At 39.8% G+C, this 23,834-nt stretch overlaps 1 protein-coding gene across 8 annotated transcripts in view; it reads left to right on the top strand.

Moving 5' to 3' along the window:
* The window catches only part of ZNHIT6 (zinc finger HIT-type containing 6), a 46,199-nt gene that overhangs the window by 13,154 nt on the left and 9,211 nt on the right, over positions 1–23,834 (top strand). For 2 of the 8 annotated variants that reach the window (XM_049807490.1, XM_049807491.1), the window contains exons 7-9: positions 592–672; positions 1,186–1,266; positions 19,575–19,699. In XM_049807490.1, coding sequence (XP_049663447.1) covers positions 592–672; positions 1,186–1,266; positions 19,575–19,699 — 287 coding nt within the window. Of the gene's footprint in view, positions 1–591; positions 673–1,185; positions 1,267–7,036; positions 7,159–18,872; positions 18,979–19,574; positions 19,700–23,834 lie in introns of those variants that run through there. The other 6 variants (XR_007506906.1, XR_007506905.1, XR_007506904.1 and 3 more) reach the window with 6 other exon arrangements.

Here is a 23,834-nt window from a genome sequence, read left to right as displayed (position 1 = left end):
CAGGCAAAATGTTTGATTGTTAGTCCTTTTCTCTGTGTAAACAGAGGAGCTGGTATATGAATGATAGCAATATCCCGTACACCTAACATACCCTGTTCTCATGGAGCAGATGTTCAGCAAGATTTGCCATCCCTCCTCGCCTGCACACTGGAGCTGACCTTGACATAGGATGAAATGGTTGCATTGTTTGCTTTGTAGAAAAGCCCACAAACACATTTTGCAAAGGCCAAAAAATAAGCTTTTGTTGACAAATCTTTCTCCTTTTTTCCTAGCCTGAAGGGGGATGAGAAGTGTGCCCTCTACTACTTCTAGGGCTGTAGGAACAGCATGTTACTGCTGCAGCGTTAGAAACTAGAGATACGCATCTGTTTACTCCCTGTATATGCCAGTGAAGTCCCAGTGTTGAAATTGAGATAAAGCTGTCAATTATTTATGCTGTATTGATACACATTTATGATCCTCCCATAAACTACTCAGTTGTGCCACTGTAGCATGCAAATACGCAGCTTCCTCCAAATGACTCAGATAATAGATTTTTTGTGTAAATCATGAACCATATTTTACATGTTTGATTTTTATCTTTGCTGAAAGGGTGCCTGATGATAAAACACTCGCTGATATCCTTAAGCCATACATTGATCCAGTGGAATCAGATCCTGTAGTTTGTCAAAGGTGTGTATTGAATAACTTTTCTGCCTAGTTCATCTAATGCACTAATAAAAAAGGGAACGGTTCTGAATAAATGGCTTAAACTAGCCGCACTTTCAGCACGCAGATCTGAGTTCCCAGTCAGCAGTACATCTTTAATTCCTGTGATGAAAACCATCCTAACATTCACCAACCAGCTAACCCTGGAGTATAGCCACCAAATTTAAACCAGAAAAATATTAAGAAATTGACTCATGGCATAAAGATCAAATAAAGCACCTGTAATTCTAAAATGTAACCATAATTAACCTCAGTGGGGGTGACAGTGAACCTTTTCTTTAGAATAATTAGAAAAACATACTAGTAATTGCAGCCCTCATTTATAGGAAATAGTATGTGGCAAATTATTGTCTTTATGAAGAAATAAATACTGTTGGCTGTTGACATACAAAAGGTACCCATCTCTTACAGATGATAGGAAGAAAAGTTGTTGTACATCATTGTTTCTTCATCTCTGTTGCATGTTCTCTTTTTCAGGTTAAAAATCTATACAGCGTCTCCTCAGTCAGATGTACAAATTTTAATGAAAATAGAAAACAGGAAACAAAACTCTATCAGGTAAGGCGGTTCTTCAGTTTGTGTGCTTAGTAATTAAAAATAGCAAAAAAGAAATAATACATTTCTTAGTCTTTAATATTATGAATCAAGATTACACAATCTCTTCAGTGAGTAATTACCAGCCATCTTAAAAATTATTCAGAAAAAATGTTATTTCTTTGTCTTTTAATATGTTAACGCTGACATTTCTGTGTAGTTATTGGATAGTAAATTCAGCTGACTTATACTTGGATGATTGAAGAAGCTAGGGCACTCACAGCTACGTTGGTGGAATAGTGAGTGTGCCTGTACCTGAGCTGCATCAGCAGCAGTCCATGCAAATTTAACAATGTCTGCAGCAAAGATAGGTTTGTGTTAAAATGTTAAATTACTGTGTTGACCAGCAGAAATGTAGACATCCATTCCCTTCTGCAAGTTCCTCTGTGGATATGTTAACCTCCCCAAGAGAGTTGAAGTGATAGTTGAGGAGAGCTGACTTCTTAAATCACTGCCGCAAAAATTATGTGCTTATCAGCATCCAGTCACTGCATTTGAATTAACACATTTTTCTCAAAGTTACTAGCTCATCACTCTTCATGGTACCATATTTTTGGGTGTGGGCTTTTAAGTCTCCAGAATTCAGACTTGTGCAGAATTGTTTTCTTTGTTTCCAGAACAGACAATAATCTTGAACTTCAAAATTAAACTTTAAAGAAATAATTTGTCTTGGTATAAATACCATTTTGAACACTCCACCCTGTTGTCATTGTTACTGAAAAGGATATGTATCAGCTTAATATCATAGCTTATTGTGGTTGACCAGTGATTCCTAGTTAGGGTTCTTAAAGTACATTCTTTTCTTCAAATGTAACAAATGTAAATAATATGCTTCCCTAAAGCATGGTATATTATTTCTAAGGAGGGAAAAAAGGTATATTAAAAGATTTTTAGTTGTAAGTGAGCTTCCTGTTTGTGCTGTATTTTTCCCAGTGCTATTCAAAAATGTGTAATGTACTTAGAAATTCAAGCCCAAACTTCTTGTGGTTTTGATTTGATTTTTTTTTTTCTCTTTGAAATCATTGTTTGAAATATGGTTGTAACATTTGCCATCAGAGTTGTCAGCTAGAAACCTGGTTTTAAGTGAAATTGAAGATTGCAGAGCCATGGTTTGTATATGCAGGGAGAAGACACAAAAGGCCAAAGCTCCATTAGAGTTGAAACTGGCCAGTGTTGTTTCAGATAAGAAAGGCTTTTTAAAGTATGTTAATCACAAGAGGAGGTCTAAAGAAAACATTGGGCTGATACTTGCTGAAGATGGGCATCTGACTAACAGGGATGAAGAAAAAGCAGAGGCATTCAATGCAGTTTTTGCCTCCATCTTTAATAATATTGATAGACCTTGGGCTGCCCCGTCCTCGTGAGTCGGAGTACTGTGAGTGTGGGAACAGTGACGTTCCATTTGTGGACACTGAAACTGTAAGGGACCAGCTGTATCAGCTGACTGTTCACAAGTCCATGGGGCCTGATGGGATTCCTCCCAGAGTACTGAAGGAGCTAGCGGATGTTATGGCAGGACCCCTCTCGATCATCTACCAAAGGTCTTGGGAGTCTGGGGAGGCCCCTGCTGGCTGGATGTCGTGGTTTAACCACCACGCAGCCACTTGCTCACTGCCCTCCCTCTCCATCCTCCCTCAGTGGAATGGGGGAGAGAATTGGGAGGAAAAAGTAGAGTTCGAGGGCTGAGATAAAGACAGTTTAATAGGACAGAAAAGGAAGGGGAAAAAAAAGATGAAAGAATTAGAATATGCAAAACAAGTGATGCACAATGCAGTTGCTCATCACCCACCAACTGATGCCCACCCAGTTCCCGAGCAGCAGCCCCTGGCCAGCTTTCCTCCTAGTTTATATACTGAGGATGATGTCATATGGTATGGAATATGCCTTTGGCCAGTTTGGGTCAGCTGTCCCGGCTGTGTTTCCTCTCAGGTTCTTGTGCCCCGCAGCCTACTCGCTGGTGGGGCGGGGTGAGAAGCAGAAAAGGCCCTGACTTAGTGTAAACACTGCTTAGCAACAACTGAAACATCTGTGTGTTATCAACATTAGTCTCATACTAAATCTGAAATGGAGCACTATACCAGCTACTAGGAAGAAAATTAACTCTATCCCAGCCAAAACCAGGCCACTGGAAACTAGCCATTGTTAATCCAGTTTACAAGAAGGGCGTGAGGGAAGACCCAGGGAACTACAGACCTGTTAGTCTAACCGCAGTTTCTTGAAAAATTATGGAGAAGATTATACTGAGTACTGTTGAAAGGCGTTTAAAGAATAATGCAGTAATCAGGCACAGTCAAGATGGGTTCATAAAAGGAAAGTCCTGTTTAACTAATTTGATATCCTTCTATGATAAGGTCACGCACCTAGTGGATGAAGGGAAGGTGGTGGATGTAGTTTTTTGTGGGTTTTAGTACAGCTTTTGATACTGTCCCTCACAGCATCCTTCTAGACAAGTTGTCCAACTGTGAGATTCACGTGCGCTGGATGAAAAACTGGCTGAAGGGCAGAGCTCAAAGAGTTGTAGTGAATGGGGCTACATCTGGCTGGCAACCGGTCACCAGCGGTGTTCCTCAGGGCTCAGTTCTAGGGCCAGTTCTGTTCAATACATTTATCAACAATCTGGAGGCAGGAGTTGAATGCACCATTAGCAAGTTTGCTCATGATACCAAACTGGGAGGTGCTGTCAACTCTTTTGAGGGACAAGAGGCCTTGCGGGGGGGATCTAGATAGATTGGACCATTGGGCTACGATGAGTGGGATGAAATTAACAAGTCAAAATGCAGGATTCTGCACTTAGGATGGCGTAATGCTGGGCACAAGTATAAACGGGGAGAGGAGTGGCTGGTGAGCAGCCCTGCAGAAAGGGATCTGGGGGTGCTGGTTGACAGCAGGCTCAATAGGAGTCAGCAGTGTAAACACAGCATGACCAGCTGGTCAAAAGAGGTGATTATCCCGCTGTATTCCGCATTGGTGTGGCCTCACCTTGAATACTGTGTGCAATTCTGGGCCCCACAATTTAAGAAGGATGTGAAGGTCCTTGAACGCATCCAGAGGAGGGCAACAAAGCTGGTCAAAGGGCTGGAAGGAATGTCCTATGAGGAGCAGCTAAGGACTTTGGGCTTGTGTAGTTTGGAGAAAAGGAGGCTGAGGGGCAACCTCATTGCTCTCTACAGCTTCCTGAGGAGGGGAAGTGGAGAGGGAGCTGCTGATGTCTTCTCCCTGGTATCCAGTGATAGGACATGTGGGAATGGTTCAAAGCCGCACCAGAAGAAGTTTAGACTGGACATTAGGAAGCATTTCTTTACCAAGAGGATGGTCAGCCACTGGAACACACTTCCTAGAGAGGTGGTCGATGCCCCAAGCCTGTCAGTGTTAAAGAGGCATTTGGATAGTGCCCTTAATAACATTCTTTAACTTGGTCAGCCCTGAATTGGTCAAGCAGTTGGACTAGATGATCACTGTAGGTCCCTTCCAACTAAAATAGTCTATTCTATTCCTGGACCACTGGGCGGGGAGTGTGGGTGGAAGTCGCAGGTGAGGCTGGTCCAGGTAATTAAGACCTACTGGTGCTCTCTGATTCTAGCAGTAGGGATTAAAAAGACATTTACACAGATTTCTGAAAGACAGATGTCTGGACCGATTTCCATTTAGTTCAAGAATAGCCAAATTTTTAAGGGGGAAATTTAGGACTACTGGTATTGTGAGCTAACTTGGAAGGTTCATTGCAGAAGCACCTGGGCAGATGAAGTTTTCTCAGTTCTCTTTCTACTCTTATTTCCCACTGCTTCATGAAGGGCTATTCAGCACAGGCACTTTAGCTATACAGGTTGTGTATACTGTTACACCCACGTAAAGAAGCCCTTCTAGAGCTGAGCTCCAGGAAATGAAATCAAATGATTTCCCATTTTTTTAAATATTTTTAGCAGACTCTTCTGCTCATCTTTTAAAAGCGGTATTTAGGACAGGTTCCCAGAGCATGAACAAGCTCTGTCCGCTTCTCAAGTAATTAACTCAAGTTAATGGCAGCAAAAACTGAAAATGCATTCGGTATGTTACTGCTGTACATCATCTTGCAGTATGTGATAGGAAAGGCAGTATTCAAGCAATGATCTTGAATAGTCATTTGTATTTTAAAAATAAAGTATACACAGGTGGGTTTTTCGTGATATTTTAGTGCTTGGTTTTTCATACTTCCTTTTTTAGAAAAGAAGGAAAAATTGCTTTTGTAATAGCAGGTAAAGTTCACCTTTTAATCTTTTGAAGTAGAGTATGTAAGTTGCATACGTGGCTTGGGAAAGAACCAATTTAATATCAAAAGTGGACTGTCTTTTGTGCTCATCCGTTTCTTTTGTTACTTAACCATTTTCCTCTCCTGAAATCTGCATAATGCTTCCTTATCTTACAGATTTGTTGAGACAATAATTCTTTTTCTTGAAGTTAAACTATATTAATTAAGTATCCTTAAGTTTGAGCCTCATTGGTATTCCCAGAATCAGCTATGTTGGTTGATAACAAAGTCACAGTAATTGGTATTTATCCCACTTAGTGAATGTGAAGTTTAAAAAGAACTGTACAAAGTTAAAATAGAAAAGTGTTTTGACTTGAGAAATGCAATTCATCACTTGGAAATTATGTGAATCTGTTCATATAAGTTGGTGGAGCAGGCCCAGCTGTGGCAGTGAAGGCAGGTCAAGGAAGCAGCATATTGAAAGAAAATACCTCTTCTGAAAGGAACGAACAAAGTTTGTTTGAAATGATGGGGCTGCTATGTCAGCAGAAAAGCATCTTCTGTCGACATAAGCTGTGTCTCTGCCAGCAGGCACTCTCAGCACAGTGTAGTTGTTGTGACAAAGGCTCTATGAGGGAATTTAAATTTTTACTGTAGTTGCATTACAGTTAAGTAAGAGAGAATTTATTTTGATTTCTTCTCCTTTTGGCTCCCTCCCTCCCCCCAGTTAAATTAATTTGAGGTTTATGGCTCTCATTCTATAAATCAATACCTGGAACTGCAGTGGAAGTACTTGCAATTGAAACGAGACTGGCTTGCTGCTTAGTGGTGTTCATTATGGAACAAAAGCTGAGCACAGACAGAGCTCTCTCACATTTATTTATCCACATTTCTTTAACAGTGGGGAGCTGTTAACTGCTGGTTTGTGTAGCCTTGAGTGCTACTGTCAGCTCAGAGTAATTTCTCATCCTGCGCCACCTCATTCTGTGTGATTTTTAGACTGTATGTTTCTGTATGGCAAAATCCTCTTCCATCAGTCTGGGCAGGCTGGAGGAGTAGGATTGGTGTAGTCTACTAATACATGCAAGTCTACATGAATGTTCTGTTATCCAAAACATCCCCTGTGCCGACCAGAAAAATTCCTTCTCCACAAGCACTAGATACTAGAAAGGCTGTAAATATATGTTTTTGAATCGGATGTTGGTTTTAGGCTTAGTAAAAACCTTTTGAAAAAAGTACTTTTCATAGTTACAATTACGTGTTATTGAGGAAGTGCAATGGTGTTTCAGAGAACATCTAAGCAGGATTATTATGGGTTTTAAAATGTTAGTCTTCTAGTTTTAAGTATGTTACAGAAGGATTTCAGTATTTCCTGCAATTGTTTATGAAACAGGAGTTTGTGGTTTAGTTTTGGCTGTTTTCTGTGTTTCACAGCAAATGGCCCTTTTAGTTTGAAGGTCCTTTGCAGAATGCTTTAAATTTTTTGGTTTTTCTTTTTTCTTTCTCCAGAAGTATAAATTGGCCATGTAATACAGATTTCTGCTTCCTCACAGGAGTTCTGCAGAACTTCAGAAAGCAACTGGATAAATCCACAGGTGTGCAGATATCATGGATAGCTGCCAAACAACATGGTGCTTGCTTGCTTCTTGCTACATGCTTTTTATCATCAGTGGTGACGGTTCTTAGAGAACTTTGTGATAAGCGCTTATTTCTGTCTTCTCTAAAACCAGCTTTTAAGAATTGCTTTCAGTATGAATGGGTAGCACTCCACAATTACTTGGAGTAACCTAAAGCATAATCTGTCTTCATGTCCTCTCCTCCCTGCCTGTCACCTAATGCTCTAGAACACTGTAACTGCTACACCACTTGATGGTCTTCTCATTAACTGCACTTACTTTATAAGGAAACTTATGAAGGAGTTTTTGAAAAACGAGTGTTACACAACTCTCTTCTTCCTTTAAAACCTTGGTTTGGAAAAAATCTGCATTTGAATAGGTTATAATAGTTTTCCGTTTGGTGGTGCTTGCCTCTATCACCTGTTACGCAATATTTAGTTGGTGGTTGGTGTCCATTCTCTCCTCAGCTGTAACTATTCCAAGAAAGGTTTAACTGCTGGCCTCTTGGATGATTTTTACAGTCTACATTCTTTCATAAAGTAGTCTTTTCTTTCTTCAGGATAAATTAGTGTCCTGACTGTCTTCAGTCCTTTTTTTGGGATGCCTTCAAAGTGACTTCATATGGTAACAGTATTGCTTTTTCCACTAAGGAAAGGAAAGATGCAGCTGCCAAATTATACAATCTGGTTTGGGAAATACACCTTCTTATTTTCCTGAGAATTGCCTTATTAGGCTTTGTGTAAAAAAAAAAAAAAAAAAAAAAAAAAAAAAACAAAACACAACACCCAAACCAACCCCCCAAAAAAAGAATTCCTAAATCCAACAGATCCTTTGCTATAAGTAGGTTAATGGTCAAAGTTATTATTTTTTTCATAACTACAGGTATTTAATGAAAAGGTTATTTACTCATCCTTATCATATAAGATGATCCTATTTCTAGAAGAGAAATAACTGCAACAGACTTGTACTTATAGTAGATATTTTAATCTACTTAAGAATCTATTTAAGAATAATTTGTTGTAGAAGACTTTTTGGGATTCGAAAATATCAGTAGCACTGATAGAATATTTAGGTGCTTGGAAAATGTAGTCTGGTAGGCCTTAGCTTTGCAAAGCCCACTGCTTTCAGTGGACCATATTCTTCAAAGAACTGGAGTACAGAGCAGTACCAGACTGTATCCTGTAGCTTTCCTGTTGTAAAACTGCCATGCCATACAGGGATGCGTATAGAATCAGTTGTAGCATTGTTTTTTATATCGGTAGTACTCATGCAGCTCATGCTTCAATTACTCAGCCAAAAATACCAAAAGCATTTTTGTACCAGTTCCAACATCAAGGGGCTTCTTACTTTCTGTGGTGACATTGGCTGGTGCACATGAGAATACTGGCATGTTTGCCACTTAATTCTTGTGGATCACGGGGAGGAAAATCTCCTAAACAAGTATCAGAGGTTCTTTACTAAATGCCATTGCTTTATGGTGGTGAACACTTACTTTGCTTTAACTGATCCAATGCAGTTACTTCCCAGAAGGCTGGATGATGTTAGTAATTTTGGAGCACTTCCCTGTCTCAAGATCAGCTGGCAGAAATGAGAGTTATTTCCTTGGATGACTGAGTTCTGTGCTCAAAGAGAATTTTCTTTTGTACTCTATTGTTTTTAAATAACTAAGGGTTAGATCACATTAGTAGGTCGCAGTAGTCACAGTAGGCTTAGGAAGAAGTAAGTTTTTTGCTTTAGTGTGTGCCAATATGCCAACAGACTTTTAGAAAATCATCTTGGAATTCAGAGAGTAATATAAATGTAATGGAACTAAATCTTTTTAAATGTAGTATTTATATTGGATTATTTATTTTCCTGTCATTAAAAATGTCTATTAGATATCTGTTTTGTCAGTGATTTTAAGATTATCAAAAACTGTTGTATTTAAATATGTTCCAGATAGCCTCAAGTATTGATAGTGTTAGTGTTTTCCTTAATTTTTCATACTGTCTTCCTAGGGCACTTCCTTCTGCATTATGATTTGTGAATAACTCCATGTAAAACCAACAGAGCCTGTAGTCTTTGCTTTCTGCTTTTCATACATAACTCAGTTGCTTTAAAAAGTCACTGCTATTAGTGTGGTGCATGGATCAGTTCTTTTTATCATCATATTACAACCTCATTTCAAAAATACTACTTCATCTAGCAAAACAAATGCGCTAGAATTGGCACATGTCGAGCATTATTTCCTCCTCTGCATTTTCTGCAAATGTTGAAAAGTGTGGGGTGGTTTATTTAGGATTCTCTAGTCTTACTTAAGAAGCAATTTCTTTTCCCATTTGTGTAGTATGTGGTATACATGAGACAGGAATTAAGGATACAAATCCCTGGCTGAACTGCTGGCCTTGGCATGAGTTGGAACAGACCCCAAACTGGCTTTAACCTGTGCCAGCAGAAGATTGACAGTAGAATTCATTACTCCTCTCTAGCTTGCAGCAGCTGGCACAAAAGCAGCTCTGCCAGCTTTACAAAAGCAGGGAGCTAGCTTACAATAGTCATTCTTCACTGCACAACTGTAGTCAGGCTCTGGCGACTTTGTACTGTTCAAGGGGAAATAGAATTTGGTCTGTAGTCTGTTTCTTAAACACAGCACTCCTGTGTATTAATACTTGCTGCTGTTTTTTCCCAGAGTGTTGGGTTTTGTTTTGGAGGGGTTTTTTATTAAAACTTCAGCTTTTCCTACTGAATACTTTGTTACATTTTCTTGTAGGTCATTTCAGGGTTTCTAGTTTTGTTACTGCAGCCATTTCAGTGTCATTTTTCACATGCTCCTTCTTTATCTGAACATCAGTCTCTCTGCTGACAAAAGCAATGCAGAGCAACAGATGCCAGGATACACAGCTTTCACTGTAAAAAATAGTTACTTTTCCTTTCTGTCTACTTAGGTTTTTCATTGAAATCCTGTATTAACATAGATGGAAAGCAGAAAACTAGTCATTGCTGAGTATAAGAAGTGTGTATGATCTGAATCTGTAGCATGCATAGCTGAATGTTGATGATGTCTGACTACAATTACTTGACCTTTGAGAAGATTTTGGGGATGATTTCAAAAAAACCCAGAATTTATCCATCTTACTATCTTGAGCAATCATTCATTTTTTTTCTTGAAGTAGATTCCTTTATGAACCAGTAGGCGCCTGTTTTTTAAAGTAACAATTCAGCGTTTTGTAACCCATGCTGAATTCTTTTGGATTAACTGTTTTATAATCAATGGTATTGCATTAGGGTTTCTGGAGTATCCCAGCTAGAGAGTTGCTGACTGAGACATCTATTGCACAAAGATGTATTTGAAATTACAGCCTCTGCTCCAAAATTTTGCTGTCTATATTGCAGCAAGTTAGATCCAGACCACTTACAGAGGAAGAATATGGGAGTAAGTAAAGAGATGGAGGATGAGGTAACAATAAAAGTGTTAGTGTTGGCTTCAGCTGGTGGTTTGTCCTGTCTAGTTGTCTAGTGGTGGTCTGTAAGCACCACAGGCAGACCTGAAGACCTTCAGACCCTTCATGCTTGCTAAGCAGGTAGGCAGACCCCAAATTCTAAAACACAAAACTGTAGCCTCTTTTCTGCATCATAACTGGGTTTGAAGCATGGGAGCAGCATACACAGCATATGCACAGGCAGATTTTCTCTCCTTTCTTTGAGGAAATGTGCATCTAGGAAAGGCTGTTTAAAGAACAATGCTTGCAGTTTGTTCCAGCCCACCATCTCTACTAGGGACTAAAGAGGAAGTTCCCTGTAGGTATATACTATGTACCATAGGCATAGTGTGGAAAATGCCTTCATGGAAGTCCGTGTACTGCATAGCATGCACATACAAGACAGACTTGAAGGCAAGAAGACAGGCTATGAAGTCCAAGAAAAGACTGCAGTTGGAAAAACCCTGTTGAATAATCTGTTGCTCCTTGGCTGGGGGAAGAAGCTGGTAAAAATGGGCTGTAGAGCAAAACTAACGTTCAAACTATTTGTCCTATTCCAATCTAGCATAAGTGTTGTGAGATGTATCGAGGGGTTTAATTCAACTGTATCTGTCAGGGTTGCTGTTAAAATATTTTTCTTAAAGAAATAGAGGATTTGCTGCTCATTTCTTGGAAGAAAAAGACACAGTGAGATGCTGACTTAAAGTTAGCTGTGTTTCTCAATTTTGGGCACCAGGCAGCAAGGGGAGGCTGCAGTAAGAGGCTTCTAGGAGCAAAGGTATAAACTCCTTTGTGGGCAGTCGAAGTGGTAGGCTGAACTTGGAAGCTGCAGCACTGTGAAACATGGCAGCGTAGGCATCAAGGTTTTCACAAAGGCGGAGTAGAGCTGTGGTGGGTTTACCCTGGTTGGACACCAGGTGCCCACCAAAGCCTCTCTGCCACTCCCCCTCCTCAGCTGGCCAGGGGAGAGAAAATATAACAAAAGGCTTGTGGGTTGAGATAAGGGCAGGGAGAGGTCACTCACCAGTTACTGTCACGGGCAAAACAGACTTAGGGAAAATTAACTCAATTTATTGCCAATCAAACCAGAGTAGGGTAATGAGAAATAAAACCAAATCTTAAAACACCTTCCCCCCACCCCTCTCTTCTTCCTGGGCACAGCTTCACTCCTGAATTCTCTACCTACCCCCCCACCCCTCCCCACCGGCACAGGGGGAGGGGGAGTGGGGTTTACAGTCAGTTCATCACACATTGTCTCTGCTGCTCCTTCCTCCTAAGGGACAGGACTCCTCACACTCTTCCCCTGCCCCAGGGTGGGGTCCCTCCCATGGGAGACAGTTCTCCGTGAACTTCTCCAATGTGGGTCCTTCTCATGGGCTGCAGTTCTTCACGAACTGCTCCAGCATGTGTCCCTTCCATGCCATGCAGTCCTTCAGGCACCACAGGTCCTGCCAGGAGCCTGCTCCAGCGCGGGGTTCCCACGGGGTCACAGCCTCCTGCGGGAATCCCCCTGCTCCAGCGTGGGGTCCTCCCTGGGCTGCAGGTGGAGATCTGCTCCACCGTGGACCTCCCTGGGCTGCAGGGGGACAGCCTGCCTCACCAGGGTCTTCCCCACGGGCTGCAGGGGAACCTCTGCTCCGACGCCTGGAGCATCTCCTCCCCCTCCTTCTTCACTGACCTGAGGGTCTGCAGGGTTGTTTCTCTTACATGTTCTCACTCCTGTCTCTGGCTGCCGTTTCTGTTGTGCAGCAACATTTTCCCCTTCTTAAATCTGTTATCCCAGAGGCATTACCACCGTCACTGATGGGCTCGGCCTTGGCCGGCAGCAGGTCCGTCTTAGAGCCGGCTGGTGTTGGCTCTGTTGGACATGGGGAAGCTTCTAGCAGCTTCTCACAAAAACCACCCCTGTAGCCCCCCTCCACTTACCAAAACCTTGCAGTACAAACCCAATACAAGAGGAAAACCTCTTCATGTTCCAGTCAGCAAGGAGAAAACCTGTTATTTCCTCCTGATGCTGCCAAAGGGGAATCCCTGTTTTTTCTCTTTCCTGACGGAAATGAGCTAGGGCTGATTGTTTCAACCTTGCCAAGGAGGGAATTGACCTTCCTGCTTGTTTGCCAAGAAAATAATTTGTTTTCTTTGTTTCATAGCTTTCCTTTTCATTGTAAAGCATTAGTAACCCCTTAATGGAAGGTTTATGGCACTGTGATTCCCATGCAAATAAGTATAAATTTGTGGCTATGTTTCCACCATTTAGTAGAGAGTGTTAGAGGTATTCAGGCTATCTCCATATGAGATAAATTTAGAAGTTATAATTTGCTATCTAGGGATCCGAAATTACAGAAGTATCAATCCTTCTTGTTCCTGAAGTGGAGGTTCACTAGAATAACCCAAGTGTATTAAAAAAAAGTATTGCCAATTTACAAGGACTGATTTCTCATCAGTTTTATACTTCTTGTTTATTTTATCAGTGCTCTGCTTACTTATGTTGATTTGTCAAATGAGATTTGATCTTTTAGTTTTCTGAATTTGGTGTATTAAGAGTTTTTCATTGCATCCTTTGGTATTCCTTGGTACACCCCCCCCACCTGTAAAATTATTTACAGTAATGTAAATACAGTTTCATGAGGCTGTGTAACAGAACACTGTAATTAAAGTAGACTTATGAAATTTGCTTTTTTTCCGTGATCATGCCAGTATCTTATTAATGGGTACCAGTTACATGTTTTGACTTCCCTGTATTTTGGGGGAACCACCCACAGCTTTCACATGTACTGAAGATGCCACTAATATCTTTTCAGTTTTTGAAACTTCAGGCATTCATCTTCAGTAGTCAACCCACTCTCTTAATAACTTTTCCCTTGTGCAATTTCATATTCCCTTTAGGCCTTCTGGCTATCGTTAACTCATTAGGCTGTTTTGGGGTTTTTATCTCAGTCGTATAGTAGTATACCCTTTTTCAGTATGTCTCTCTATAGCACTTAAAGATTTGTAAACCTTGAGCTTTTAAGCAGTTTGTAAAGCTGCCTGGCTTTCGCAAAGTAAGTAAATTCCTGCATGTGTAAAGGACTATTGCCGTGATACACTTGAATTATAGCATCTTTACTTGCTGCCGGATTTTGTTACTTCTTTTCATTATGTCTTATGAGATGGGGAAAGTATTTGCTTTCTTGAAATTCAGTATCACTTTACTGCTGTATTCTTTGAACCAAATTCTACCAAATCCAAGAAACTGACATTTGCTAGTTTCACATTTTCCTTCTGTTTTGTCGTACTTTCTCCCATAACTAAAAGATGCAGAATGGTTTGTACTTCAGTTAATCTTTAGATCATTATTGTGCATCCTGAATCCTTTTACCACATCACCCATAATGCTCAGTCCTCTAAATTGTTGCAGCAGATGCCTTATCTGCTTTATGGGTTTTGCCATCAATTGATATATTTTTCCGTGGTTGTCATTAAACAACTTTTACTGTGTTTTTCTCTTTGTGCAATTGCCTCATTCTCAAGAGGTTTAAACAGGGACAGCCTTTGTGCTTCTATGGTGACATACTTGTAGTCTTATTTTGCTTATCTCTTCTTTCCATTAACTATTTCGTGTATTTTCTGGGGTAAAAGTGAACAAGCCATTAAATCTTTCTGGACATCTACTGTTGTGTGAAATAATTTAGGTGACAATTGGTGTTCCTGCTATCTTCACCTGGGTGTTACTTTCTTTTCTTCCAGGATGTTCTGACTTTCTGGAATATGTTTGTGAGAAGAGGGGTTTTGTGTTTTGGGGGTTGGTTTTAATTTTTTTTGTTTTGTTTTTTTTTCTTCCCCATTTTACACTTTAGTTTTCAGCTGTTCTTAGATTTCCCTAGTGGAAGGGCCTCTTACAGCCCATGAAAGAGAAGAGATTGCAGATTGTTGCAGCGTGTCTTAATATGCTCTTTGAGGATGATCTATGGCTGAAATATGGCAAGGAAAAGGAAGAGCTTCATGGGTTTCTTGTTAATTTGGAAGTACCTTTATGGATTCTGTGTATGTAGGTATAGTTACGAGATGGTGATATGTCTGAGATGCTTTTTGGTATGCTGGCAACTTTTCTTCCTGTGCTTTTTCAGTTGGTTCCTAGCAGGACTTGTGAGCCAACTGGTTGATAAGAGAAGGTTTCTTGTCCTCATTTTTTCAGAAAAAGGACATCTGTGATGGATGTGTTACTTAAGATGGGGATCTGACGTGGAGAGGAATTGGCTAGGCATCTGGTCTGTATGGATATGGTTTGAGCTATATAGTTATCGACAATATGGAGGAGAGGTTCGTGAGCATTTGTTGAGGCAAATTATGGAGGTCCTAGACTGGGAGAAAAACCGTAGACCGAGAGTGGAATGAGGAGCTAGCAGGTTTTAAAATATTTGTGTAAACTGTAGTATAATTTTTTTTTCATATTAAAATATTAACTTGAACTTGGTTCCCATCCCCCTTCCTTAAAAGAGTGTTCAGGCAGAGTAGTCTTTCATATTGTTCCACTGTTGATAAGAATTAGTTATAAAGGAATTGTTATGGCAAGTCATTTCCTTTTTTTGCTTCTAAGGTCTCTGCTTTTTTGCTCATTTAATTTTCTAATTTTTTCGCACATACGGACTATCAAAATTCACTGTGTTCCAGATTTTTGGAATGTCAGAATTCTAGTGACAAAGTTAAATATAAAAATCATGCATTGTTTCAATATATTGTGTTTACTTTCTGCCGTACGACTTTTGTTTTATACCTAATTCAAGAGTGCATTTCACTACTTCCATGTTCACCAAATCATAACCACACGAAGAGGTTATTCACCACTTAGGAATGAAAGTCCATCTGTTAGTTATTATCTTTGCTGTGCTGCAGCACTTCAGAATGAGTGCTTGGGAGAGACTTTAAATGCTGTGCCCAGTCTTTGCTCTCTTCTAGGCAAATGCAGAAATGCTACCCTCTTTTGTTGGTGTGGGGGGTGAAATCTTCATTCTTCCCATAAGTTAACAGAAGTTTGATTGTGGATTTTTAGGACGAGGCCCAAAATAGATAGCATGATTTATGGTATCTGAATTACGCCAAGTAAATACCTCGACGTTTCCACTCAGTTCTAGGAAGAAAAATCATCTTTGTTTAAAATATGCGCAAGGGTTTTAGTTGATCTCTCTCACAGGAAAATTATGAACGTCATTATACAACTATGCATTTTAGTAATATTTACAATTATTTAGATGGTTAAAACTTGTTTGTTCTCTTTTCGGTGTCTAGAAGACAAAATTAAATAACATGGTTACAATTTATCTTTAATTACAGATTGCCAATTTTTCTTTATTATTATTAAAATCAAAGTTCCTGTAGATGACATTCAGGAAAACCTGATCAGCAGGGAATTTCCTGCTGTCTGAATTCGTGGAGACAAGTTACGCCACTGCGATGATAGCCACAGGCTCCATTTGAGGGGAGCTTGTTGTGATGCAGTGACCTAATACGGCATTCCTGCCTGTGGGAGACAGATTAGGAGTCTGAATTGTTGAATTCCTGGAAGGTGGTGGAATAACTATAGATAGTGAAACTAGCCTTTGCAGAAACTCATAGATGCTATCAGAAATGCAGAGCCACATTAATTTCAGCATTTTGTGAAAGGTAACAAAGCCATTCGTAGAGTGACTGTAACAGATTATGTGGGAACTGATGTGGGATTGCTGAATCTTGTTAAATTTTCTCAATTGTCACAATTTTTGTAGGCTTTTAAACTGCCTGCTGGCAGGCAAATTTTATTTAATTTTTGTCCTTTAAAAAGCAGTTATTGTTATTTCATTCCAGCTAAAATCAAAAGCTGTTGTCTGCCAAGATTGTGTCTTTGTGGTCCTTATAAATGGAGTTGTCTTATTAAGAAGAAATCCAGGCCTATTTCTTGTTTCGTGACATGGGCATAAAGCCTTGCTTGGGGCAAGAAAATAATCAGGAAAGTGTATTATTAGATGGTGGGTGTTGGACAAGGAGGCTGAGGGAATGTGTGGAAGGGAGAGAGAAAATATGTGGGAAGTAAATACCAGGGAAGAAAGAAGATTGAGAGAGAAGGGTACAAAGAGAAGTCCCACTGAATACAGAGATCGGGAAGCTGTAGCGCAGATAATATGTATGAACTGCGCAGTGGGAGAAAAGAGAAAGCAGGGGGTTTAAAAGAAAGATGTGAAGATGGGGTGTTAAGGCAATGGTTCTGTCAGGGTGGATAGTTCATTTGGAGCCAGGCTTATCTTCAAATCCATCCTGTCATGAAGGGCTGAAGGAGCTTGTTTAGGACCACAGGTTCAGTTGATTCCTGCAACTGGGCCTGGAGCATGGAAAGGTCTGAGTGACAGAACAGACTTACGCTGGTTGTCATTCATTTTACTGGGTTGTCACTTGAAATGCACAGTGAAGGAAGAGCCTCAAGAAGGTTGCAGTTAGTTATGGGTTCTTACTGAGCAGGCTATGCAGTCCCAGTGATAGAGGATGAGTAGCTAAAAATGGTGGTAAAGGAATAGCTGGTAATATCTGATTACCAGGTTCTCCCTGCTCCGTCTGCTACCTGTGATGAGACCACTTCCCCGCAAGTACATGGGAGGACCTGCATTCCAGTGTTACCCTACATCCTTAGCTTGTCCTGGTGAACAATCAATACAGGAAGTTACAAGGCTTGTAAAAACACCATCTCTTTTCATTTTTCTCCAAACAGGTCTAGCCTTTTCATAAGTAAAAATTGAAATTGTGTGTGTATATAGGCTTCTGGAAAAGCCTTGCAGGGCAGCCTTCTACTGCCCATAGGTCTGTGTTGTTCACCCTCTGATGTATGACTTTGTTCTGGGTCTAGGATAAAATTGGGAAGGTTTTTATCATGACAAGGTCTTTCAGAGAGAACCTTGAGTCTTGCTCAGGAGCCATCCTTTATTAGACTTTGGAATTGAGTGACAAGTATTAATTTTCTTTTGAGGTCTTTTAAGCATGCACAGTCAAGGAAGAGGTTGTCAGGTGGATTAGCAGAAAACCTCAACTTGCACTTGTGTATAAAGTGGGGAATGTGGTAGACTGAGGTCTTTTGGATAGCATAGACAATAGCAGCAAAGTTTAAAAAAGGGAAGTATTAAGCTCCTTTGTTATATTCTCCCTGAAGTTTTCAGCCCACATTATGCACTAAACGTTTAGATATTTTCTCTGTCACTGTCAGCCAATAAAATTTACTTTAAAAACAAAAAAGATAAAGCTCTGCCTTGGTGATCTAACACTTCAGTAATTTACTATCATAAAATAGTTTTAAGTACAAATGTTTTATCTTATGCCAAGCTGGATGCTAAAGATGTTTTGTCTAAAACATGAGATAATGGAAACTGTATTGTGGCATGTGAATTACTTTAGCCTCTTGGTGGTAAATGTTTGCTTAACCAGAAAAGAATGTGTTGAGGTCCTTGCCAAAGGAAAGGTATTGCCATACTTTGCATTTAGAGTACTGTAAATAAAGAAGTAAATATGTTTCTGTTCATGTGTGTTAATCCACAAGTTATGAATGCATTCATTCAATAAGAAATGTAATATACTGTTATCCCTTTTAAAGGATTTCAGTAAGAAGAGGTCATAATTACTTTGGGTTGAGAGAAACATGAAACCAAATATTTTCATGATGATTGAAGTTGAATATGAGAGAGAAATAGTTTTTGCTCAAACTTAAGTTTCCCTTAAATCCCAAGAACTCAAATCCTGTTTTACCTTCAATATTATTCTTGTGTGCTGACTCCTCTGATATACTGTTCTTAATCACATATTACTGTAAATCATAAAGTATATAATTTCCTTCACCCATCCAGTGTTGTTTTTGGCAAAAGAAAACCCAACTGCATAATATGTTAATGATCAGAGGAGGTAAAGCAGCTATGGGAAGTACTCCACTTATTGCCTACAGTTTATTTTGGTTTTGAACTTCATTTGCCTTTAACTGATACAATAGCTTAGTAGTAATTTAATAATGCTGATTACAGAAAGAATTGCATAACTCAGATTGCAGTGTAATAATATCAGAGCATCTGTTGGATGCCACAGTTACAGCAAGTGAAAGCAACAGGGTGTCTCTTTCAGAGGGCTTTGAAATATCCCTTCCTTTCTCCAAAATCCCATGTCCAGGTTTCCAGTTAGAGAGTTGGGAGAGAATATTACAGTTCTAGGAAATAGTTATGGAGAAGATGCTCAGTTACTTCTTATTACTGTGGCATCATTTGCTATGTACCTGGCTTCACCCTCCAGGGTGAAGAGGAGCCCTTTTCTGGGAAGGGACTGCTCATCCAAGTCATGCGCCCCTTGTAGCACACACATACAAGATTTCTACAAGGAGTTTCTTGCAGATGGTGCTGTAAGCAGAGATTTGCTTAGTCTTTTAGAAATTATTGCCCCAATGTTCTGGGTATCGGAGCCCACCCTTCTACAAAACCAGAGTTCTAAGTGCTTCCAATATACCTTTGCTTTAGTAGTTGTTCAGATATGCTTTTTATTTCATCTTCCCAGTACTTCACTGATAATTCATAAGCAAACATGTTAAATAAGGTACACTACTAACTATGTAAATTAAACCTGTAGTGTTAAAGCCCATAAGTAGAACATTAAGTGTTATTTTTAATTTAGAATCTGGTTTTAGCAAATATATCCATTTTGATAACCCTATGTCCATATTCAGTCTTGGTAAAGATACTCATTAAGAACTCATAAAACATATATTTGACTTTGATTCTCCTCTTGTTCTTATGCTTAGATGCGAGGATGGTTTAAAAAAAAATGAAGTTGATAATAAGACTGGATATGTAATTTGAATCATAAAGTAATTATTCTGAACATCATATCATCTGAAAATCCTGTGAATTGCCCAAAAGTGTTCCCCCTCCCTGCCTCCAAGTGTACATTATGTCCTTGGTAGTATTAAAATCCAAAATAAATTTCCCTGTTACTTTTAAGGTACAATGAATTGGATGCCAGTAGAAGCCTCCTGGACAATTTGAAAGGCAAAGTAATAATTGAGTATCCAACATTATTTGTGGTCTTGAAAACATTGAAGAATGACATGGTGGTTCTTGGCCAAGGTAAGCATATATTTATTTCCTGTTATGCTATACTTAGATGTTTTAGTTAAATAAACAATAATTAAGGATACTCCTATTAATAATGCCAGGAATATGCAGTATGTCTTTTATTTCCCTCTGAATCTAAAAGATTGCTATAAAAAAAGCTGTTGTGAATGCTCTGATGGCTTACATCCATAAGCTGTATTGTATGTGTTTTTCCTAACTTTGCTTATGGGTGCTTGATTCCTTTTTTGTATAGTTTTAGCCACTAAGGTAGAACAACTTTTCAGACTTCAGCTAAGTTTTGTGTATAGCAAAGTTTGACAGAGTTGGTTATTTCTAGAAGGTCAAAGCTGTCTGGGGAAGTTGAGTTTTAAGTAAGCCTGCTAATCATACAAAGGAATCATTCACCTTTATTTCCTAGCCTAACACCTAACATTGGATAGATAATTCTGAATTACAGAATAGTTATTAGAAATCGTAATGGCAAGGTAGCTTTTCAGGTGGCTTAAAAGGACAGTGTTATCTTTCAAAAAGTACTTAGTTGAGCGAGAACTTTCATCTTGGAGTTAACTTACAGGAGAGTCTAGGTCTAGCAGGAATTTGTACTCTAGTTTTGAAGTTAATTTCCATCTTCCATCTTTCTCCCCAGTATAAAGGCTTGATGTCCTGCCTTCACTTTCTGCAGCTGCTGATACAGGGAATCCGTTCCCTTGTCTCATAGTCCTCCAGCTAGCCTCCTTAGTTATGAAATTCCATACTTTTCAGTGATGGGCCAGTCTGTAATTTTTACAGATTCTGAGGAAAAGCTTTGAAATACATTTGCAATGGCTATTGCCCTGTGGCAACTCGATCATGGCTCTATATGTATATAATTTGGCTGAATAAATGTGAGACTGAGAATATTGTGCCAGTGATATCAAACATTCATCGATCTTGGCTGTTCTGCCTAGATGACACTAAGTGATCCATTAGAGCAATCTGCTCTCAAAGAAATGGCATGCAAACATTTCTTGTGCTATGCACTGCAAGAGCTCCTGGGAGTGAGGCACCCTGCCAGGGGTGAAGGTAGGAGTTTTGTCTGAGCAACTAGGTCCTCTGATATGCACCCTACGAGTGCACATATATATACTGGGGTACAAGGGAACTAGGTACTTACAGTTTGTCCATTATTTATTGATCTAGGTCCCTTGCTTTTCAGTAGTCAGTCCTACCGCTATGATTTAGATGTCAGGAGGGAATTAAAATTGATTGACTCATAGACTTAATCTGAATAGAGTGGTTGTGATTGTCTTCTGAGCTAGTAGAGAGGTTGTACTTTTAAGAGTATAGATTCAAGTAAGTGTTGATTGAACAACTATGTTTTGAGGTTGTGCTGCCGCAGCAACTAGCTGATTCTGTAAAAGGGCAGAGTAGAAGTAGCTGAGGAAGCGCCGACAGCTCTGTCACAGGGCAGTGCAAGTGTGTATCTTCAAGACGGTAACCTTCCTCTTGCTGCAGGGATCATTCAGTTAGCAGTCATCCCTGAAGCTGGTATTCAGGGAACGCTGGCAGCTATTTCAGGTTTTGGGAACCATTAATTTTCTTAATCTTTTTTCTTTTTTTAACTGTTTCTATAGATTCCATAAAAATCAAGTGCATAGCTCCCTGTTGAGATGTCTTGGGTATAACATAGCAAAAGATTATAGCTAATAGCAAAAATAGCATGATTTTCACAACATTTATCATCATTTATTTTTGTACATTTTCTTAGCTAACATATTAACACTTAACTTCAGCTTTGAGTTTGGTTTGGACCCTGTGTTCTTGAAGCTTTTTCTGTTAAGAGTGGACGCCTGCCACAGTAACTCCATATTCTTTCAGGAAAAGCATGTTCAGAACATTAATATAAAAGTAGGTGGGCTTTTTTGTTGCTGTTACTCCACTCGAAGACAAAATACCACTTTTGTTGAAGTGTGGCACAATCATTGTGCTCTTCTGTGGTGTGTCATCTTTAAAGAATAAAAGAGAAAAAAAGAGTAGTTTGCTGTGCCAGTTGCATTCACAGATAATTGCTAAGAGTGGAAATCTTGGGTTCACCTCCGGACTCTCCAGGGAGAAGTCTGTTGTAATCAGAGGGGTACTTCAGCCCACGCCCATCTCCCAAGAAGTGACCTTTCTGCTGCAGCATCTTGTGCGTTTCTTGCAGTCCAGTTTCTTCACCATGTATGGCTTTTTCTATCAGTTGCATGCTCCTCCTAAGCCATCCATCCTGCTCTTGCTTATCCTATCTCTACCAATACTGCCTTTCCTTTCTGCCTTCTGCATGTGCACCCAGAGGGACAGTTGTCTCAGAGCGCCTGTCCGGCTGACCTCCCTTTTGCATTCCAGGCAAACAGCTGCCGCATTGATGAGTGGATGTCTGGCAGGGTGTCTGCCGGAGCATGGGGGCTCCAAACTACCATAGCCCTCCAGGGTCTGTTTACAAAGGACACAGGCTAGTACAAGAAACAAAGTCTTGTGGGATTTAACTGCTAAAATGATGTTTCTTTACTGAGCAATCTCAGATCTCCCCCCTTCCCCAGGAAGAACAGACGCAAGTTTTCATAGCCACAGCAATAGGCACATGCTGGGGAAAGATCACCATTCCCCTGCAGTTCAAGTTACTACCCCCAAAGACTGGCGAAGAGCTAGAGCCGCGCACCTTCAAAGACAAACTGCTAGAATATAATGAGGACAAAGCCTGTTTCTCCTAGCCTTGTTCTCAGAAATGGCTGAAGTATTTTGGTTGAAACTTTCCAAAAAATAAGAAAAATAATGATTGAGGATGGAAACTGGCACTAAAAAATTTAAACACAGAGTTCAAATTTTACATTATAAGTAAACTGCAGACAGCTTTATGGTGGGAAGGATTGGGCAACCTTAATTTATAGGCAATGCTATCAACACCACAAAAATATGTTCTTTTTGAGTGAAGACAATCTGTAATTCCTGTTAAATAAGGCTTACTGTAACAGACTAAACTAAAGCTAAAATTTGTCTGTTGAGCTTCGCTGTGAGTCAGAAGATTGCCATGTTCTTTTATGCGATGTTTTGATGCTTGACTTGCTTATAGCAAAAACTACAGGTGCTCCGATTGCAGCATACAAGGTCAGTCATGGCTGAAGATAGTAGGGGATTATAGAAGCTTTCACAGGACTTAGGGGCAAAAACAATCCTTACTTTGTGCATTACTCAGTACATATCTGGCATATAAATGTTAATTGATTATACACTAGATTTAGTGTAGACAAAATGTGACCTCCAATGTTTCTGGGTGAAATGCTTCTATTTTCTTGAACAAATTCCACTGAAATTGTACAGGTGCACACTGTGTCCTATGTGTTATCTATGTTTGCCAGCTGTAGAACTTATCTTGACAAGACAGTAACTATACTTCATCAGCTCCCTGTTCATAATGTTTCCTAAATGCTCAAAAACTTCTTTAAATTCGTAGTCAAATCAAATACTGGAAATAACAATGAGAGCAGAGTGTGAATCATGGGCCTACTTTGCTGTAGTTTATTTTTGTGGTGCTTGAGTGCCGCTGACCAGTGGCATTTGGTGACCTCAGCACAAGGTGACTGGGGTCAGTGCTTGTTAAAGAAGGAGTCTCGGGGTGTGAGGCTCAAGACCAGTTTGGGAAATGAGTGCTTCACAATACAATCTCAGCAGAGCACGACAGCTGTGTCTTAAAGCAGAAGTTACTGTGCACCTTTAACCTCATCAGCCTTAGCTCACGGATTCACGCAGCTTAACACCATCTTTGGGATGCTGGAACATGTAGAAGGAGCACATAGGTGCATCATCTTAATTTTCCATTTCCGTTTAGAATTTCTGAGTAGTTCCTCATCTTAACTGAAATGCTAATAAAAGTGTAAATGATATGTAATTCATTACAGTTGTGATATATGTTTGTAGCAACCCAGAAAACAACATTGAAAACAAATAAGCCAAGAGAACAGTTTGAAAGTCTCAGTGGATTAAGAGTTTTGTGTGGGATACTCTGCTTATCTACTTGACTGAAAGACCAAGATTTAAAAACTGAAAGAAATTCTCAATATTGTCTTGCTTTCTCCTTCAACAACAAGGTCCTACCTAGGGCTTTATCCCATGTTACAAGACTGGTTATGTC

The sequence above is a fragment of the Accipiter gentilis genome, chromosome 8 (assembly GCF_929443795.1).
Source record: "Accipiter gentilis chromosome 8, bAccGen1.1, whole genome shotgun sequence".
NCBI classification, from domain to species: Eukaryota; Metazoa; Chordata; class Aves; order Accipitriformes; family Accipitridae; genus Astur; species Astur gentilis.
This window is presented reverse-complemented; position numbering and strand designations above follow the sequence as displayed.